The 20,719-nt window shown below is 43.3% G+C and overlaps 5 protein-coding genes and 1 long non-coding RNA gene across 10 annotated transcripts in view; 2 read left to right on the top strand and 4 right to left on the bottom strand.

The window, feature by feature from the left end:
• Positions 1-2,008, bottom strand: part of igf2bp2a (insulin-like growth factor 2 mRNA binding protein 2a) — a 57,191-nt gene extending 55,183 nt beyond the window's left edge. For both annotated transcript variants that reach the window (XM_084443055.1, XM_084443056.1), the window contains exons 1-2: positions 1,707-2,008; positions 518-578 (exon numbers count right to left, since the gene is read on the bottom strand). In XM_084443055.1, coding sequence (XP_084299181.1) covers positions 518-578; positions 1,707-1,881 — 236 coding nt within the window. In that variant the 5' untranslated portion in view covers positions 1,882-2,008. The remainder of the gene's footprint in view (positions 1-517; positions 579-1,706) is intronic.
• A 2,023-nt stretch (positions 2,009-4,031) lies between these two features.
• tra2b (transformer 2 beta homolog) lies at positions 4,032-10,535 on the bottom strand. Of its 4 annotated transcripts, none has more exons than XM_084443712.1 (8): positions 10,412-10,535; positions 8,542-9,285; positions 8,136-8,262; positions 7,785-7,973; positions 6,462-6,577; positions 5,095-5,199; positions 4,708-4,781; positions 4,032-4,480 (listed from the first exon to the last, which is right to left on the bottom strand). In XM_084443712.1, the coding sequence occupies exons 2-8, from the start codon at positions 8,775-8,777 to the stop codon at positions 4,470-4,472; spliced, it is 858 nt and encodes a 285-aa protein (XP_084299838.1). In that variant the 5' UTR covers positions 8,778-9,285; positions 10,412-10,535; the 3' UTR covers positions 4,032-4,469. The 4 variants fall into 4 exon arrangements, with proteins under 4 accessions (XP_084299838.1, XP_084299839.1, XP_084299837.1 ...); XM_084443713.1 differs by having other exon boundaries at positions 8,542-8,687; positions 10,412-10,529; XM_084443711.1 differs by having other exon boundaries at positions 8,542-9,657; positions 10,412-10,519.
• Positions 10,536-13,470: 2,935 nt separating this feature from the next.
• Positions 13,471-13,659, top strand: LOC311312952 (uncharacterized protein; the record flags this gene model as incomplete). The annotated part of the gene is made up of 1 exon (XM_084442960.1): positions 13,471-13,659. One exon carries the CDS (start codon positions 13,471-13,473, stop codon positions 13,657-13,659), a length of 189 nt encoding a protein of 62 aa, XP_084299086.1.
• Positions 13,660-14,407: 748 nt separating this feature from the next.
• On the bottom strand, positions 14,408-16,321 carry hce2l1 (high choriolytic enzyme 2-like 1; the record flags this gene model as incomplete). The annotated part of the gene is made up of 7 exons (XM_084442959.1): positions 14,408-14,436; positions 14,535-14,659; positions 14,743-14,824; positions 15,028-15,206; positions 15,388-15,505; positions 16,041-16,196; positions 16,270-16,321. The coding sequence occupies 7 exons, from the start codon at positions 16,319-16,321 to the stop codon at positions 14,408-14,410; spliced, it is 741 nt and encodes a 246-aa protein (XP_084299085.1).
• An 841-nt stretch (positions 16,322-17,162) lies between these two features.
• Positions 17,163-19,206, bottom strand: hce2l2 (high choriolytic enzyme 2-like 2; the record flags this gene model as incomplete). Its single annotated transcript, XM_084442957.1, has 9 exons — positions 17,163-17,170; positions 17,352-17,476; positions 17,600-17,681; positions 17,802-17,980; positions 18,129-18,246; positions 18,398-18,553; positions 18,831-18,896; positions 19,003-19,048; positions 19,141-19,206. 9 exons carry the CDS (start codon positions 19,204-19,206, stop codon positions 17,163-17,165), a joined length of 846 nt encoding a protein of 281 aa, XP_084299083.1.
• Positions 19,207-19,809: 603 nt separating this feature from the next.
• LOC311313462 lies at positions 19,810-20,578 on the top strand. The gene is made up of 3 exons (XR_014630616.1): positions 19,810-19,976; positions 20,142-20,240; positions 20,423-20,578. It is a non-coding gene; the product is annotated as an uncharacterized lncRNA (long non-coding RNA).
• The last annotated feature ends 141 nt before the right edge of the window (positions 20,579-20,719 follow it).

Below are 20,719 nucleotides of genomic sequence, written 5' to 3'. Positions count from 1 at the left end.
ACACACGGGCTCATTTGATTAGTATGCTACTCATTATACGTTGCAGTGTTTCTGCCAATATATTGAATAGAGGGCATATCATAAGAATGTGATACACCTCAGCATACTGCTGTTCCCCTCTATAAAACCAGCTATACAACAGGAATAAGCTGTAAAAACGAATCAGTGTGCCAGGGATATGACTGGGACATAATGCACGATGCAGAGTGCATTAAAACAGGAAGTATGTTCAGCTTGAAATTGTTCGCCCATTTTAAAATCGTAAGCCAACATGATACAATTCAAGAGCTGTTTCATTGCATTTACATCAGAAATGTTCAACAAAAACACACTTATTAGATTGGTAAAGCAGAAGACTTAAAAATAAAAAGTCTGCAGAATGGCAAACAAAACGTGCCCAAGCAGCAACAACATCAACAACAACAATAAACATGTCCCCCCTCCCTAAATCATGTAACTTTTAGAACAGACACTATTAGATAAGATGCGTTAGAAACAGATTAGACAGCTCCATTACCTTAGTTTTTTGGGAACAGAGTAGTCTACCTCAATCACCTTTCCATGTAATTCAACTTTACCTGTAGGGACGAAATGGATATTATAACGTTATGACTAACATGATGAATGTAGTAGTTCACAGTGAGATTAAAAGACTGAAACTCATTGATAAAATTGATACAGTAGGCTACTCATAATTACTAATAGACACTTCACGTGAACTGTCCATCATCTCATGCATTTACGTATCAACGTGGGGCTGACGGACAGTCGCATGATTGTGGTAAACTGAAAATACAGTCATGATATGATAAAATGTTTGCTATGTGCAACTTTGTCAATCACAATTCAGAAAATCGGCGCCAAAAGCTTGATGAGCTCATATTTAAAAGCTACGATGGAGAGGGGCAGCCATGCTTTCCACTCCCACAGCCCTCATTGCAATGAGGGTTTTTTTTCTCAGTAAAGAATGCGAGATCAAAGAGGTGAGCCTTTGAAAGAGGATTGACTTTCTCTCATAGGTACGTCTTCTTCGTATCGATAAAGATGTTGTGGTTCGTGGTACGACGAGGTTGGGCCGACAACGTGTTTTCGCTTTTCGTTACGATTATGTATAAGTGGCCTGGCGCAGCTCGGAATTACGGTCTCACCTCGTCGCCCCTCGCTACCTGTTTATGAGCTCTTTCCTCCGGACCCCCATCACCTACCTTCAAGACACCTCGTAAAAACATACACAGACATCATAGGAACATAGATTTGACACGCTTTTTCCGGTTACTTTGGTTGGTTCTTTTCAATAAAATCAAGATAAAAAATAACAGAAAAATAATTATGCCTACCCGAACATCAGACCATCCCATACATTCCAATGGGTGATTGCAAAGTAGCGCCCCTCACTATATTGGAATCTCCGAAATATAGCTATTATGCGTTAATTAGCCTACATTACAATGAGCCTGCTTTCCTTGTGCGTAGGGTGTAGGAGTCCATGATCGATAATTTGCGCGATTTTATTTGACCATGAGTGTTGTTCTAAACTCTGGCACTGATGTGAGAGCGCATAGCCAACACGGTCCCGAGCGAAATGCTGGTAAGGTGATGATAATTAATTCCCCATTTCATTTCCAATCATTGTTTAGATCAGTTTAGATCTCACATGCTTATGGCTGTCTTTACGACATCACTCCTGTTGTCAAGCATGCACTTACCAGAGAGAGTCTCAATTGCTTTGATGGCCCAGTTCTGGTCGGGGAAGTCCACAAAAGCATAGCCGGATTTGAGCAGGACCTGATCGGCCACTGGAAGCTTCCTCTCGCCAAAGAGCTGCTTCAAGTCCTCGACAGTGACCGAAGGACTCAAATTCCCGACATATAGTTTGTTCATGATCTAAAGGAGAATCTCGATATGGAATCAAATCTAAGGGAACCGAAATTCTGGAAAGTAGAAAAAATAATAAGAAAATAAAAAAATAAAATAGAAAAATGTGCTGAAAAACAGCAATCACCCCCCAGATGTAGGCGACCCCCAGCTCCAACTCTGCTCCTGGTCAAACTCTTTTAACTGGGATTGAAAAAAAGTGTCGTTACGACGCTACTCTGGAGCCAACAAGCGCCGCCTCTAAATAAAATCTGCCTTAAAATATATTTTAAAAAATGTTTGGAGGTGTATTATGAACCCGCGCATCCGTCCTCAGACAGAAATTGCCTGAGGGTATAAAAGTGGCATCAAGATCACTAGGAAAATTAATCAGAAGGGCTGGGCCAAGAGATGCGGAGGTTGTTCTTAATCACCCTATGGCCGGAGAGAGTGGCAGGCCCGTGGGCTACGGAATGAAACATGTGGCTGGTACTGGAAAATCCAGTCCCGTGATGGAGAATGCGCCGTTGTCACAGTAGGAGGAACATAGGCTAGCCCTATGTGAAGTAGCCCAGTTTACGACTATACTGTAGGATCAGGCCCCTGAGGGTGCAATGTGAACATCTCGGAGAATGGGCCACTAAGACATAATGTCCACCACCAAACATTAATAGGATACTTATCTAATCTTGGTAGTGAATCATTTGGTCTAAAATAATTTGACACTTCCACCTGGTGATTGAGCTGCGTGACTGACCGTTGCAATCAGTCGAACAGGCCTGGGCTCCTGCTCCCCTGGTGCATGTTGATATTATAATTAGGTCTACACATTTAGTGTACGACTTCACTCCACGATTGAAAGATAGGTGTGTGTGTGTGTGTGTGTTCAGGGGGGTTATCTTTAGTCCGCAGAGTGAGTCCTAGCCCATCCACTCAGAGAAACCTGTGTCCTGAACCAGTGGAGCACATTTGAAATACACCAGTCCTGTCATAGGCCTCCTTGAGGCATTAAATAGCCTAGTTTTCAGATCTATTCTTAATGCATATTTTCATTTTCCTAAATTCAAGAAAATACGGTAATAGACAGCCTTTTTGTAGGCTACTTAAGGTTGTTATTGTCATATTTATTTTACAAGGCTCACAAGAACTTTAGGGCGAGTTTGATGACTAGATTACATTTTTATGTCGACTTAAAAACCAGGTTTCAGCCAAACATATTGGTGTCAATAAGTAAATGTCTAGTAGTTTATCCTTTGCAGACCTGAATGGTAAGTTGTGGCCAGGTTACCAGAACATCATATGATTTTGATGCATCTTGACAGTAAACGTGCACAACCTTTGTTGTTGTTGTGTTGGTTAGAAAGTGTAATGTCCATGAAGCTATAGACACAGGGACCGAGGGAACACGGGTAGAAGTCTGCGCGTGGGACAGTGTGCTGAGTGAAAGGGGCGGAGCCTCTGTGACGGGGCGGAGCCTCTGTGACGGGGCGGAGCCTCTGTGACAGGGCGTCTTGGCCGTTCCTTCATGTGACCTGCTGCTGGCTGGATGCCTCCATGCCTCGGAGCATGACTGCCACCACGCCGCTGTGGAGAGAAACGACTATAGCAGCAGCTTCCTTGTATCACACAACACTTTTCAACTGGTTGGCTTGATTTCTCTGCCATTATTCATAGTTTAGAAACCCATGAATGTCACAATTGTATGCAGTAGATATAAGTAGTCTACAAAGCACAAACTTGAGCCATTAGATTTTTTGTTGTTGCTCAAACGGTTTTATTTAGATTTTTAAATTAACTGCAGGTCTTACTAAAAGCTGTTACATGTCTAAGAAGAGGTACATTTTCATCCGTTTCTTCTAGATGAAGGTAGGTACTGCAAATTAAGGGTTTGAGGGTTAGAACCAGGGCTAGAATGAGATGGAGGATAGGAGCGGACATGACCAGCAGGGGGAGCTATTGTCTGGCTGCTACTTAGCCTAGGCTTGACAGCAATGGGTTTCTTGGGTATCTTTTCAATGAGTGAGAACTAGCACCTTTGTGTAAACAGGTTAACGTGTCTACTTTCTATTCTCTCACCTATTCTTTCACCGACCTAAGATTGGTCAGAAGGGGGGAGGGGTATCTGAAACCAAGACAGTTTGAAGACAGTTTATTGGACAGTTACTTCAAGCCATGAATGTGTATATACACACAAGATGAGGTGGACGCTCTGTAGTCTCAATGAGACATTCCAACAAAACCTCTGTACAAAACAAACAGGTATGGCCAGTATGCCATACACCTGGGTATATATGCCGTTACCCTACTCAAATTTCTAGTATGTGTAAACCATAAACATGGCAAATAAACTGATCTTGAATCTGGGCATGCATATGAAAACAAACAGGTATGGCCAGTACGCCACACATACATCTGGGAACACATTAAAACAAGAGGAGAGAACAGCTCAAAAGGTAATCAACTAACACAAATTGTATAATTAGCTACCAACACACACATTTTTCATCATGTGCACTTAGAATAATACACACAGTCAATAAAGACAATATAAATGTACAAAAACCAACCATTACAATTGCCATTATCTTCAAAAGGTCAGGTCATCCTTCAAATGTTCAATAACGACCTGTAAAAATTAAAAAGACACGACCATGAGTAATTATGACTGCTCTATGAGTAACTATGACTGTAATAACACTACTCTGTTCTGTTGTTAAACAGAGGTGCTCTCTTCAGAGCTCATTTCTTAAGCAAACAGAAGTAAGGTAGCGTTAAATGCAATTATTCTAAGTCGCTTTGGATAAAAGCGTCTGCTAAAAGACTAATGTCATGTAATGTTTGTGTGTTCCTTACGGGGTGAGTAGGAGCGTGATCGTGATCTGGACCTGTTGGCCCCTCTGCTGTAGTACGGGGAGGGAGATCTCCGCCTAGAACCACATGGAACACAACGGTTATAAATACACTCCTAGAACCACACGGAACACAACAGTTCTAAATACACGCCTAGAACCACACGGAACACAACAGTTCTAAATACACGCCTACCGAGTCAACAGGTGGATACTAGTACGCACATCCAAATACTTAGCCAGGTGCAGGGGACAAGAGTAGAGCATGAAATGGAAAATAAACACGATGGAATATGCTCCCTTGTGGCTTACTTCTGATGCATGGGGATTTGTTATTGATTTGGTTTCAGCCTGGCAAGTAGACTACGTGGGGGTGGAGGGGGTGCTTCACCTGTATGACCTGTTGTCCCTGTCTTCGTAGCGGTCGTAGCCCCGGTCGTATCCACGGTCGTAGTCACGTGAGCGTCTCGACGACACACTGGGACCGCCTCCACCGCTAGATGGGAGAACAGGATAGGTCGGTAAGCCTTTGGTCATGGGCCAGACCCAGAGTGAGATGATGATCGTGCTCTCTGGACAGATCAAGCATCGACTCTCATCAAGCATCGACTCTTTGGTGTCTGAATCCAGTGCAGTAACCCAGCAATGTTCGTTAACAAAACATCAATGGAAGAGGATTGTAGGCAGAACAGAATGAGTGACTGAAAAAGCAACAGAGTTTCAGCAAGTTAAATGTAAGAGTTTTTAAAAGACCTTTTTAGTGACACTTGGTCGGTGAGACCTAATGCCCAAGATTACGACACTTGATTATTTGAACGCGATTGAATCATATTTTTGGTGAACAAAATTATTCGATTATCTCAAAAGCAGTGTTCTGACCGACCAAAATAGGGTCCTTGCATTTCTATGAGATCACGGCACCTGAAGCAGGTGACCTAAAGGACAGCAAAGAAAAGGGTCAGTCATTTTTTCCAGATATGAAAGGTTCTCTACATTCTACATTCAAATAAGATAAGACACCAATCGTGCAGATGTAAATCAAATATCAATAAATTGGTGCATTTTGTTCCACCTTTGATTTAAAAACAAATTATTTGGCCGTTTCCCTAAACGGAAGACGGAATTGTGGAAATCACGGGAGAATGTAAACGGGAAAACGCGTCCGATGACGTCACTGGACAGGTTTGCCCTTTGGCTCGCTCCATGTTTGCTCCATGCATAGGTTGTAGTGTTTACCTCGCGGGGTGAGCACGTTGCTTACGCATGACGTCACATGCTGCGCACAGCATAGAAATGGATAGAATAGATTGGTTCCTATGGATCGGGCCCATTGCCCCCGATATCCGATCTAGTTATTTATTCAATATCGGGGCCGATACCCGATCTAAATATTGGATCGGTGCATCCCTACTCTAAGGACTGAGAAAAGCAGCCAACTTGCACAACTGGAGGGTCTCAGACTTTTCTGTGAAGTGGTTGGAGCCACAAACGTAATAAGAAATTGTCCTCTCCTGGGTAATTTTTTACAGACCTTTGAGTAATAAATTTTAAACAAACAAAAAAACATATATATATATATATATATATACACAACATTTTAAAGGACCTGTGGGCACCCTGAGCAAGTTAGAATGGAGGACAACCAATCATTGTGTGCAGGGACAATTGTGACATATCTCTCTAAAGGCATAGTTCACCCAAACTACTTTGAAACCAACTATGCTCCTTTGACCTTCAACAATGTTATCCATGACTTACTATGAGGGCCGGCCCATGTAGATCCCGGGGGTGGGGGTGTGAGGTCTCTTTGTGATGGAGAAGTCCACTCGGATTCTGCGGCCATCCAGCTCCATTCCATTGGCTCTCTCCTTTGCCTTAACAGAAAAACAAAACATTATTCTTTGATACAAAACACCAACTAAAAATATCTCTGTTTGCAAGTAATGAGATACAGCAGATTGTGATTGTACTGTACATGGGCTCTCACTGCACACACATCACAATGGCACACATATTATATATATAAAAAATGCACACACATTAGAAAGTAATTAAACTTTATTTGTATAACACCTTTCATACAAGAAATGCAGCTGAAAGTGCTTTACAACAGGGACATTACATAAAATACACAAAAATGAACATAACAGCAGTGCAAATAGAATGGAAATAAAACCCACTAAAACTCACACCTGATTTGAAATTCCTCTGTCTATTTCCCCCAACAGCATCCCTATTTTCCCCAATAGCATTTCCTTCCTAGGCGGACTCTGTCCTGATAGGCTGCAGATATAACATGTATAGATTTCCTTCCTAGGCTGACTCTGTCCTGATAGGCTGCAGATATAACATGTACATATTTACACCTAGGCGGACTCTGTCCTGATAGGCTGCATATATAACAAGTAGATTTCCTTCCTAGGCTGACTCTGTCCTGATAGGCTGCAGATATAACATGTACAGATTTCCTTCCTAGGCGGACTCTGTCCTGATAGGCTGCAGATATAACATGTACAGATTTCCTTCCTAGGCGGACTCTGTCCTGATAGGCTGCAGATATAACATGTACAGATTTCCTTCCTAGGCGGACTCTGTCCTGATAGGCTGCAGATATAACATGTACAGATTTCCTTCCTAGGCGGACTCTGTCCTGATAGGCTGCAGATATAACATGTACAGATTTCCTTCCTAGGCTGACTCTGTCCTGATAGGCTGCAGATATGACATTTTAAAGCTACATGAGATAACGCAGCACTCTGGCAACCGTGAAATGGGCACTGCGTTTTAAGAACCACACTTCCCACAATCCCCCACTCACCCGCTGTAATGATGGGGAAAAAATATGATAAACACGCGTGGAGCAGACTGGATTGGAACATTGTAGTTACGTCAATGGACTTTCTGGAAGGATGGCTTTAATGCAGGTAAATACCAGACTTCTTTCTTTTATGTGCATGTAGATTTCGTTTCGCGGGGTGAAGTGTTGTCATCTTCCTTCCTGAATCCTCTAAAATAATGAATTCAGTCTCACGCAGTCTCATGTCACGAAATGACGGTAATGTCGCCAAAGGTCTTAGTTACCTCTTTGGCGTCCTCTCTGTTCTCGAAGTAGACGAAGGCGAATCCCCTGGAGCGCCTGGACTGCTGGTCGTACACGATGCTGAGGTCCGCCAGGGGGCCGTACCTGGAGAACACCTCCCTCAGGTCCCTCTCCGTGGTGTAGAGGCTCAGGCCGAACACCCCCAGGCAGCAGTTGGGGTCGGGATTCACCTGGAACAGAGACGTGGGAAGAAGGGGGATGAAAAGGCGCCCTGTTTTCAAAACCAACATGTTTTGGTTTGAAAACAGTACGTTTCAAGGGTGAGATGTGGGGGAGGGGGGGCGGGGGGGGCTTTGCGGGGACTCGCGCCCAAAAAAAGCTGGGGGACCTACCCGGTTGCCGATATGGCGCCGTCGGTTCGACATGGGGGAGTGACTGTGGCTGTGGCGCGAGCGGCGGCGGTTGGAGCGAGACCGGGAGCGCGAGTAGTGTCTACAGGAGCCGCGGCGAGAACGGGATCTGCACGAGAAGAGACACACAAATACAAAACGTTGGTTCTTGTACCTTACATCTTCTTTAGGCCTAGTAGCCTGAACGTGAGCCTATGGTGCTTCACTCTACACATGTGCATTTGGAATTGATCATATTTGTAATTTATCGCATGCCTTGATGAAAACTTGAGGTATGTGTGTTAATAGTTAAGATAGTCTGACGACATGTGAAGACATTTGTTTGTAAAACAAAACAAAAAAATTGTAATACAGTACACTATGTATTAAGAAATATGTTCGTACTCACCCAGACTTGGACCTGGAGTGAGAGCGGGATTTGGAGTGCGAGTGGCGCGATCCATCTTTAGAGCGGGCAGGTGACTGGGCCGGCGAGCGACTAGCCGATTTCCCCGACCCCCGCGGGCTAACACTCCTGGACACAGAGCGCGACTCCTGGACAGAGCACACAAGAGCCATATGAGAACCAGCCAGAGACGCGCGTCTGGAATGCTGTGCCTTGAATAACAGCATTAAGCCCGTCATAGAAGAATCATGAGAGAGGTGCTACGAGACTACCTCATAGGCTCATGAATTTTTTAATGCTTTGTTAAAGCTAATAGGAATAAACATGGCATAAGAGGATAATATTGAAAAGAAAAAAGTTTGTAAGAGAGAAAAATAAGGTATCAGTTTACTTGGAAAATGTGAATTTTCTATAATTTACATTAAAGATCACATTGTGTACTAAAAGTGCATGCACACATTTGACAAACAGACTCGTGATTACTTAGCGCAGTGATATTATATCCGATTACTGCTGATCAAAACTTCATTACTTCAAAACCTCTTCTTTCTTCTGTCAAATTTCTTACTTCTTTCCTCTTCCCCCTTCTCACAGACTGCTCATACACACTATGTGGGGACTTCTTTCTTTATCCTCATGTTTAGCATGCATTCACAAATTTCAACTTCACACATCTGAGCTTCAAATTATTCTCATTAAAAACTTGACATGTGACTTCTTCCGCATTTCTCTTCTTCCAACCTTAACCTTAATGGAAAAGAAAAGGATGAATATATAAAACTACAATCATAAGAGCACCCCCATACAATCCTTGAAGCATGTTATGGATGTGATAAATAACGTTAGGCCTAGATGCTAAATCATGATTTCATTTTTTACTTTTGTTTGATGTAGGACTAGTTTATAATTAGAATTAGAATTAGAATAGAGTTTATTCAGTGTTTGTGCATGCTGAATTAGCAAAATAATCAAATTCCACCATATCTTTGCATGAACAGGCTTCCAGTAGCCTTGTTTGAGCCCTCTAAAATGCCTCCTCCTCCCATCCTTAAGTAAAGGTAGAGTAATCCCATCTCAACAGGACTGGTGAAAGGTATGGACCTCAGTCCAGTGCCATTTCTGAGAAGGGATGATAGGGCATTCTCAAAGTATTCACACAGGCATGCCTTCCCTGTAACTTTTATTCCTGTATTCTATTTGTCCTGCTTTTTGTTTAAATGTCTATAATGACTTGCTTTTTGTTTTAATGCTTTTAATTTGTCCTGCCTTTTGTTTTAAATGTCTTTAATGTCTTGCTTTTTGTTTTAATGCTTTGAATGTCTCATGTAAAGCACCTTGAATTGCCCTGTGGCTGAAATGTGCTCTATAAATCAACTTGCCTTGCCTGGTCTGAAATAGCTCCCAACTATCGGTTCACTAGATCCCTAGCTGCTGGCCACTATCACACCAGAATGATCTGGCATAACTTCTCGACTGTAGTTGAATAAAGTATCTAGCTAGCCCTAACCTTTCTGCATAAAGAGCAATTGCGATATTACCCGTACTCTTACCATAACAACGTTAGAACAATGCCGCTAGCTAACGTGAGCTAATACCATGGATGGATTAGGCTAAGACCAACATGTCGACTCAAAGCGAATTGATAGCTGGATAAATCATATGAAACTGATACATAGCTTATAAACCATTTGATATTTAGCCACGTCAGATCAATTAAAGCCAGTGGTAGAACTGCAATAATAAAGAAAGAAAGTATCCAGCCACGACCATGCTAATGCTGGCTAGCTAGCGTGTAGCAAGTAATGGCGACCGCGTACTTTCTATGGAAAACAAGACGCTTTCATTGAGCATTTCATTCATTCAGCATACGCACCCTCTCGTCGTAACCTTTCTCGTTATCACTCATGTCTTCTCGGAATAGTTGAAATGTCTGGAAGATAACTTTCTAGTTTCTAACGACTGTGTGGTCGCCTGGAGAAACGCACGTGTCCTTGATCCAATGTTTCCTGCGGCTGCGTGAGATGGATGATCATGGGTGAGATGGATGATCATGGGTGAGATGGATGATCAGGGGTGAGATGGATGATCACGGGTGAGATGGATGATCACGGGTGAGATGGATGATCATGGGTGAGATGGATGATCACGGGTGAGATGGATGATCACGGGTGAGATGGATGATCATGGGTGAGATGGATGATCATGGGTGAGCTGGATGATCATGGGTGAGATGGATGATCATGGGTGAGATGGATGATCATGGGTGAGATGGATGATCACGGGTGAGATGGATGATCACGGGTGAGATGGATGATCAGGGGTGAGATGGATGATCATGGGTGAGATGGATGATCATGGGTGAGATGGATGATCATGGGTGAGCTGGATGATCATGGGTGAGATGGATGATCATGGGTGAGATGGATGATCATGGGTGAGCTGGGTGTTCACTCGCGCCTCCGTCACAGCTCTTCTGTTGTTTGTGTACTTGTGTAACCAGTAGTAGATTGTATGAATTTCATGCAGGGAATCATTTTGAATTCATTAGGCGTACAATATAACAAGCCTACAATATAAGTGGCTCCTTCATTAAATCTTCACTATGCAAGATTTTCGTAAGGTGCATTAAAGGTGCAGTATGCACTTTATATAGGCCCCTAGCTCCAGCTCTTTTCTTAATGTGTTGCGTGTCTTTTTGTGCGTGGCTGGCCATCCACGCAGCTAGTATAGCATTTGTCAGGTTATCACTCCCTCCCTCCCTCCCTCCCTCCCTCCCTCCCTTCACTCCCGACAATGTTGGCCTGCATTTCTCTGTTGGCACCACAAGAGGCAGTAGTCCCAGCACACCAAAATCAAGAAGTACACCAAAATCAACCCGCCAATCTTCACTACACAAGTAGAGTAGTGGTCAGAGCATTGGACTCCCACCCGGAAGACCGGGGTTCAAGACGGTGGGCATGACTTTATGGGACTATACCCCAAACCTCTATATGTTCATCCTTTCGCTCCAACCTTTTTATCCCTTACCTAAATTCCACAAGTAGAGTAGTGGTCAGAGCATTGGACTCATTGGACATTCTCAGAGATTACCATTATGCTGAGCGAAACTCCTCTAGTCTATATGTAGCTAAACAAACACTTGTTTACACGTTGGAACTGATGTGTCCAGGCGACAAGAACTATCTTAATTTATCAGACATTATTTCATGTAATTTAAATTCACAGCTATTTCAGTGGCATGAGTGGCTTCCGTCCTACTAGTACTGAACAGAAACAAGCCAGCCATGCACATAAGCCAGGCTGGACCTGGCCTGGTTTTGGTTGCAGCTCTTTTCTTAAAGGAGTAGTAAAGGGAAAATGCATGTTTAGCCCTGTTTTAAGGTTACTTATGATCATATACAATGGTTCAGATCAAAACGTTGACAAAACTAGCACTTTTGAGAAAGTCTGATAATTGCTCTACCACCGTTTTGGTCATACAATGGATGTGGGTGGGCACCGTGACAAATCATTAAAAAAACATGTTAAACTCTCAATTTCAAAAACAAGAAACTGGTGTTAGTGTTAGTTGGCCTTCTGACATATAATTCACCATAAAGTAAGATTCTAGTTCATCTGGAAATACTTTTTTAAATATTTATCATAGAACTATTTAGTCGCAGCACATACGTGTGTAAACTTCCGCAAACTAGGTAGCCTAGCAACATAAACAATAACAATAGCTACCGTAAGTATTGATTGATCTACACATCTACAACGGTCGCTTCAATACAAGTCAATGGATTTCATAAAATGATCAATAAAACTCTACAGGATTCATACTTTGCAGCGAATTTGATGTCAGAACACCAACGGACACCAATTATCCGGTGAGCTTCTTGTCTTTGAAATCGAGAGTTTAACATGTTTTTGAAAGATTTTTTAAGCTGCCCACCCACATCCATTGTATGACCAAAACGGTGGTAGAGCAATTATCAGACTTTCTCAAAAGTGCTAGTTTTGTCAACGTTTTGATCTGAACCATTGTATATGATCATAAGTAACCTTAAATCAGGGCTAAACATGCATTTTCCCTTTACTACTCCTTTAATGTGTTGTGTTGTGACACTTCAGGGCCACCGTCCTGGCCTGCTGCCAGCTCTTCCTCTAAACTGAGGGTGGCCAAACTCAAAGCCACAAACTGTGAAGGTGAAGCAGACTGAATTTACCTGGCCGACACAATTTTCCCACGCTGTTAGCTCATAGTTAGCTCCTAGCAGGCTCAGAGTGCAGAAGTTACATTCTGCTGCTTAAAAGAGACTTTCTTTTCTCTGTGAAGACCAAATGGGTTTCATACAACCTCCTAGGTCTGGGCTCCCTCGATCTTTAGATTTCAGAGGCGTGCCTTTAAGAACTTTCCTGTGGTTAATGTGTATTACTAATCAATAAAGGCCTGTCTAATTATTTTGTGTGGCTGCTTCTGAGACACTAATCCAATTTAAGCCTATTAGAGAGGAGCTGGAGCAGGTAGCAGGTGGCATACTGCAATGCTACTGTTTCTCTTAGAAGAAAATGATTTGTCTTTTTAGGAGCTTTTTATGGATTTATGATGATAATGCTTTTAAATGAGACTGAGTGGACTGTGGAAAGTTTTCTTTACAGTGCACTGGGGATTTGAGACGGAACCTTTTTCAAGGATACACAAAAGAACCCTACAATCCAATCTATTTGTGCTTTTGAACTGCCTTACCTTATTATCTCAGCGCTACAGATTTCTTTTCATTTAGGCTACTAAACATCTTTTAATTGCTTCACAGTCTGTTTGTGGATGCCTCAGGCGCATGTATCTCCCGCGTGTGCAGTGTGTGTATGTGTCTATCTCAGCACATAACCCATATCTCTATGGCTAACAATGAGACAACTCACTGTTGATACAACTTGGCCATGACGGTAATGTTGTGGTCCTGCTACCTTTTCCTCACCTATCTGTGCCTCTACATGTCCTTCAACCTCCTGCGCAGCCTACTCACTCTAGACAGTGAGAGGCAGAAAGCGACAGCGGGGACCCGTAGAAAAAGGCGGCGGAGGGGAAGGGCACGCCTGTCCAGTCGCATGGCATTCCGGCGCAGGAGCACACACTAGCAGAAGGCTGGCCGGCAGCACTGGACTGGGAGTGGTCCAGAAAAGGCATCCGCGATGAAGAAAAGTGCATTGTTTTCTATTTGATATGATGTATTTGTCATTTGCTCCCGGGGTTAATGGAATGAGATGTTTGAACAAAAATATATTGATAAAAAAAACTTGATAATACCAAGTCTGGGTGTTATGTAATTGACAATAATTGCATTCTAATGCAAACTGACATAAATGACACAGAAATGCTCTACTGCTAATTCTGTTCTTGTTAATTAATTAACCTATTGTAAAAAATAAAATAAAAAAAAGAAAAGAAGAAAGAAATCTAATTTAAAAAAAATAAAAAGGTCTTTATTTCCAGGGATGCAGGTGAGTAGGATGTGGTATCATTGGTTAACACTCCCGGTCTGCCGAAGGGGGATCCAGTGATGATGATTAGACTGAGAGGATCACTGGGTCTGCTCTGTCTAATGTGGACTAGACCCATGCTGCTAATCCCTCTGATCTACACGAGACATTCTCATTTTCACAACAGCTCAGGGGTGACCACAAGAACAGACCCTCACAGTAGACTGCATGGGCAGATTTATTATAGCAATAAAGAAAAACAATCTTTCTCAATGAACCAATACTTAAACCACAATTCAACTAACCATAATATACACATGATCAAATACTCTCATTTTTAAGTGTAGATTAAAATGTAGACTTCATGGAACCCCATTTCTGTAAGCCAGCATTTTTGGAGCACTCTCTAATCTTCATCCCTTCCCACCAGGCCACCTAGTGGACACAAATGGGAGTGCACGTCATGAAAATGAATGTTTCTGTAATTAAATATGACAGCCGTGGACAACAATAAGCAGCCTGGGCTAACCTACCACATTCATACAGGATATTTATTTTATGGATGTCCAGGAGACTGGGCCCGTCCCTCTGGCCAATGGGAGTGTAGGGATCAGGTTTGGGGATAATGGTTGCCCCGCCGTCTTCAGAGAAGGCGTACCTGCACCATGTCAGCAGAAACATGTTAACCCCATACAACCACTCACCTCCCATAGTGCATGACTGAGCCATACAACCACTCACCTCCCATAGTGCATGACTGAGCCAAAGTCGTACGCTGTGTTGAGGTTGTTTGTCACATACTTCCTGAAGTTATGTGCCTGACCTGATAAAACCCCACAGAAACTTGACAAGGTTAATACCTGTTGCTCTTTTGCTAATCACAGGGAATATCAACTATCCAATTGAAGTGCATTACATTGTTATTTTTTATTATTATTAAACTTTATTTATACAGGAAGGTCAGTTTCAACAATTTCTTATCTCTTCTGACGACCTGTGCAAAAAAAAGGTTCGTACGACACTTACTTTCCATGATGTTCTCCCATAAGATAGAGACATGGTGATCACGGTCCGAGCGAGACTGCTCGTGCACAAAGCCCAGGGCGTGCATGAGCTCGTGTGAGGCCACCCCAGACCACATGCACCCGGGGGACTGCAGGGAGAGGGTCTGGGGCCCTCCGATCTTCCCCAGAAACGACCAACAGCTGTGGGCACAACGGTTCGGTATTCATCAACATCATAAGATCACCTTTATTGCACAGTTGTTGGCCTGTCTCTTGTAATATACGGTTGAAGGAAGCTTCGAAATGTCATAGTACAAGCACGTTTTTAAATGGATGAATAGAGAGTGAATTGTAATCCAGCCTGGGTGAAGGCCACACTCACCCAAGTCTGGGTTGAATATCTAGGTAGTTGGCCTGGTGGGTGTGTGGGACAAACTTCACACATGTTTCAGACGATATGTCCAGCATCCCTGTCTCTATGGTGATTCGATCCAGGTTGTCTGTCAACAAATAATTTCAACAAGACCTACTGAGCACAATTTCACATGTGACTAGTCAGTGGAATTAACCGGTTCAAATGATGACCATAAAGCATAAACATTTTTATCACAACAATCTAGAGTTCAAGATCAAGATTCAAGATGTTTTATTGGCCATGTATGCGATTCACACATACTAGGAATCTGACAAGGGTAATGGCATACACTTTTAGGGTAATGGCATATGCTGTTGCAGACGACATAGGACAGGGTGCAGGGCAGGACAGGACAGTGCAAAGACATGACAGACATTTACATGACATGCAAATGCAATACAAAATACAGTGCAATATACAAAATACGATATACTGTTAAAAAGGGAGGCACACATGCAACTTGCGTGATATAAACAGAATGGAGTGTACAGTGTGTGTATGTAATGTGTGAATGGAGTGTGTGTGAGTGTAGTGTGATAGATGAGCGATGTTTCATGTACTGTATACAGTGTGTGCAATATGTGTGCCATTGAGGTATGTGGAACAATGAGATGACTTGCCATATAATGGAGAGATGGTGTAAGGCACGTAAACAAATCCGTCAACCGATTTTGGCCACAGACAGGCGTTTCCAGGGCAGGTTATGGCACTACTGAGGGCATTCTTGCTGGCGATATCCCCTTCCTTGAAAAACACTCCTCTAGGATGGCCAAGCCCTGGCAGGAAGACAGTCAAAGATATATTACAGATTCACGACACACACGTAGCATGACTGTAAATCATACTTACTTCCATTGGTCACCAGGATCCTGTCCATCGCGTTCATGTCCTCTTGCCTCATCTCGTCTGAGCAAGACAGGATGGAAGACCATTAGCGATCGAGCCTCTCGTTCCGAGGGATCAATCTGTTTCTAAGAATTACCTGAATGCTTCTTCCTCAACCTCATCCTCCTTCTTGCGTTGGGATGGCTGCAGCCGTGGCTCAGCATGACGAGTAGCATTCCCAGGTAGATCAAAGTATAGTGCATTGCTTTGGTGTAGACTACCAAAGGAGATGGTTCTGACCCGTGACCCGACAAGACACCTCAACACCCTGGTCTTTTCCTCCGCCACACCTATATATATACCTCCCTCACCTGCCACGCTCTCCCCAGGATTGGATCCACCCCCCCAGGGTGAGTCAGTACTCAGAACGTTGTCCCTGATGGTCCACTGATCCACAACAAGGGGCCCTCAGCTGCACCCCATGTTTAACAACCTGCAACCTTCAGCACTTTGAGAGATCAGCCACCCGTCCTAGGGTGTTCTTAAGTCTGCGTTGACAGAACTCAGCAGTTATTTTGAGATCAGCTGATCATCTAATAATAAACAACATCCATTTATTTCTGTTGGATTGTGTAAATGGAAACTCTGGCGATATTCAGTTTTAACATAGATGCAAAACTGTAGCAGTCCCACCCAAGATTTTATAATGCATAGCACAATTCTCACTGTTGTATTCTTTCATATTGGGGTTGAATATCTCACTGTTTTGTTTTTTTAATAGTTCAGAGAGCCAAGAATAGGTAATAATCAATATACAAAATCACACTACACAACTGTTTCAGTTAATTGATCTTTATTGAACGATTCCCATTATTTGAAATCAGAGATGATATTTCTCGGTGGATATGTTCCACCACCTAGAGATCTGAAAGAGAAAGAGAGATACAGTAAATAAGCCTTGTGTCTAATGATAACCTTTACTCCCATATTGGATGTTGTTGTTGGATGAGATGCCCCAAGAGCGCAGACCAATGATATGTCACACAGTAGATTACAGTGTTTCATGACGACAGTAATGATGGTGTGGTAATATGTTTGACACCAACCACAGTCATAGAGCTTGTTGATTTTCATCTTGTCCAGGTGACTGGGACCAGATCTCTGTCCCAGCTTCACGTTCCTTCCCCTCTTGGGAACTATGGTCGGTTCCCCGTCCTCAGAATACGCATACCTTCCCCGATGTAAAAGAAAACCCAGGTTGTAATCATTGAATCTGATCAGGTCTGTATAATTAGATGGTGAGACGAGTGCGAAGGTGTCTCCCACTTGTCAAACACACGGAACTCCCACTTACATTCCAAAGTGCATGATGGAACCGTAGTCATAGGGCAAGTCCAAATTGTTGGTTTTGAATTTCTCAAAGTTCCTCACACGATCTGTTGGAATGCAACATTGCCTTAGGCACGCCTTTACATAAAGCTGACTGCCACACCGATGCTTCGGATTCAAATTCTTATATGCAACATTTGTTCAACACAGCCTATGTTCTATATTACCCCTCCATATCTTTTGCCACATGATGGTGACGTAGCTGTCCCGGTCGGCGCGGGACTGCTCATGCATGAACCCCAAGGCGTGCATGAGCTCATGGGAGGCCACCCCAGGTAACATGCAGTCGGGGTACTGTAGAGACAAGATCTGTCTTCCACCTTTCATACCCAGGTAGGACCAGCACCTGACACAGCATCATACACACAAAACAACACATTACACTACAACATCGCCTTTTCTATGGGACAGAGCAGAATCATTAGTTAGTGTACAACAGTTGTTTTATCGTGGGCGGAGAGATGTAGAGCGATGTAATTCTCTCTCTCTCTCACCCTGACTTGGGTTGGACGTCCAGGTAGTCCCTCTGGTGGGTCGCGGGGACGAAACGGACGCAGGTGCCCTCCTCCAGGTCCTCCATCCCGTTCTTGATCGCCTCCTGGTCCATTTCATCTGCGGGGAGCAACTCTCTTCAGTCGAACACGTCTACAATCCCATCGCTCGGCACATCAGGCTGGCTGATTATTGACCTGCGTTCAGTAGCGTTGAGCTGTCACGTGGGAAACAGCAGCACCTGTATTTGAAAAGTGAACGGCGGACTCACTGTACTCAGAGGAGAGTCTGTAGGGGACGTACACGTGTCCGTCCACAGACTTGGACCACGGGCAGCTCCGAGCAAAGCAGGTCTTGGAATGCCTCCCGGTGGAAACGGCGATATCTCCATCCCTGAGGCGAGTGGTGCCATCTATCACCTCGACAGCTGTGGAGAACAGAATAGAACAGAACAGAAGAGAACAGAGAACAGAGAACAGAGAACAGAGAACAGAACAGAACAGAACAGAATAGAACAGAAGAGAACAGAGAACAGAGAACAGAGAACAGAGAACAGAACAGAACAGAACAGAACAGAACAGAATAGAATAGAATAGAATAGAATAGAATAGAATAGAATAGAACAGAATAGAAAATAGAAATGAGTTCTTGGATACTGTGTTGACAGGTGTATGTGAAAAGAGAGACCTAAAGGCGAGCCTTACCTTGGTACTCATTGGTCTTTATAATTTCATCCATTGCCGTCACCTCACTACGTGTATGGTGATCATCTTAGAAAAGGAGATTGAGGACCATATGCTGATTGTTCACTGAAATATTGTGTTTATACATTGTGTATTTATACTGTATATTGTGCATTGTATACAAAGCATTTACCTGGCTTGTAATCCCCGGGGATCCTGTGTGTGCGGACGGCGGCACGCTACAAATACAAAGACATAGAATATAAGATGTAATTACATACCACTGATTCAACCGTTATAACAGGGCGTATGCAGTCGCTCTGACGTTTACCTGAGCACGTATGGCCCAGGTGCAGGTACACAAAACCATGCACAACAGGAGAGCCGGGTTCTTCATTGTAGTCAGGTATGACCTCGGGTCTACTGGGACAGGTTTATATACTCCGCACTCCCCTCCGAACACACCTATTATTATTCCTGTCTAAGCGCAGGGCTCAGCCTGCTGCGAACTGGTGTCGACAACATCCAGTTAACCCCACAGTCACAGCTCAGTGTGACGGGCCTCAAAACAAGATTACCCAGAATAGCACGTCTCACTGTTAACTTATTATACTTTGTAAGTGATATTTATCCATCATAAAGATCAGCTTTGTAACAGTAGTTGACACCTTGGCATACATATTAGGCTTATGGTAATGTGGAAAACACCAATGATGCTTTGTGCTTGTTTGTTGGCCGTACAAAGTGCAAGAGGCTATTTGTGACTTTCCACGTCAATTTATCATACGCTTACTTACAATACGTTATTTACAATAGGCTTTTGACGTGGAAAAGTCTAACGCCCGAACAGGGACTTGAACCCTGGACCCTCAGATTAAAAGTCTGATGCTCTACCGACTGAGCTATCCGGGCTCTTTCCACATTCCCGGAAGTAGCCTTTAAAAAGCGAGTCCACACAATTTTAAGAAAAGTTGAGGAAACAAGAACATGATGCTGACCAACTATCTAGCATAGCTAACCTCGTGACGACAACCGAGCACATAGCCATATTATTATACGTACCAGAGTTATTTATTCAAATTACACTCAATTGCCACTTTATTTAATACACATTAGAATTATGATTGGACTAAACGAGGAGCCACCATCATGGAGTGACTCGTGGAGGTGAGTGGTCAGAGTGGCTAACGTTAGCTAGCTAAATATAGCCTTAATGACATGCTATGTATAGTGCAGGGAATGCATTCAGTTTAATACACACAGTTCACGTGTAGCCTGCTTAATTAAACAGACATTTAGTTTTCTTATTTCAAAAACTTATCTGAAATGTAGGTTGGCAGACCAACTCCAGCGTGCCATCCTTGATGCCAGCGGTGAACTGAGAGATGTGAACGAGGAGAGGGAACGTAATGACAAGGACGTCAAAGAATGGTATGTTCGCCTAGACATGCTGAATAATGTCATAACCAATGGCATGTAGCTGTATGTAACCTATCCGACATTTCTGTCCATTTAGGACCACACACTGCTAGCTGGGTCAAGACTGTGGCAGCTCGGGGCCCCTAGAGTTAGTTCCTGTCATTAAAGTGATAGTGAATGATGTTTGTTGACAGCATGGATGTGTTGAACTCAGCTGACAGTGGTTTGACCACAGAAGCTGCTGAGGCCCTGGAGGAGCTGGACAAGGTGCTGCAACGCCAAACCCAGGTTTCTCAGCAGCTGGAACTGGTTGCCATCGATGAGTAAGATGATTACGATGATTATGTGTCCACCTCTGACAGCACCACTCTGCAGCACTAGCACGTGACCTCTGATTGTATCGTAGGATCTCGGTGCACATACATAAACACAAGGCACACATATATTAACACGTTGCACATATACTTATACACATTGCATATCATTTTGTA

This window comes from Borostomias antarcticus, assembly GCF_949987555.1.
Source record: "Borostomias antarcticus genome assembly, chromosome: 9".
Classification (NCBI taxonomy): Eukaryota; Metazoa; Chordata; class Actinopteri; order Stomiiformes; family Stomiidae; genus Borostomias; species Borostomias antarcticus.
This window is presented reverse-complemented; position numbering and strand designations above follow the sequence as displayed.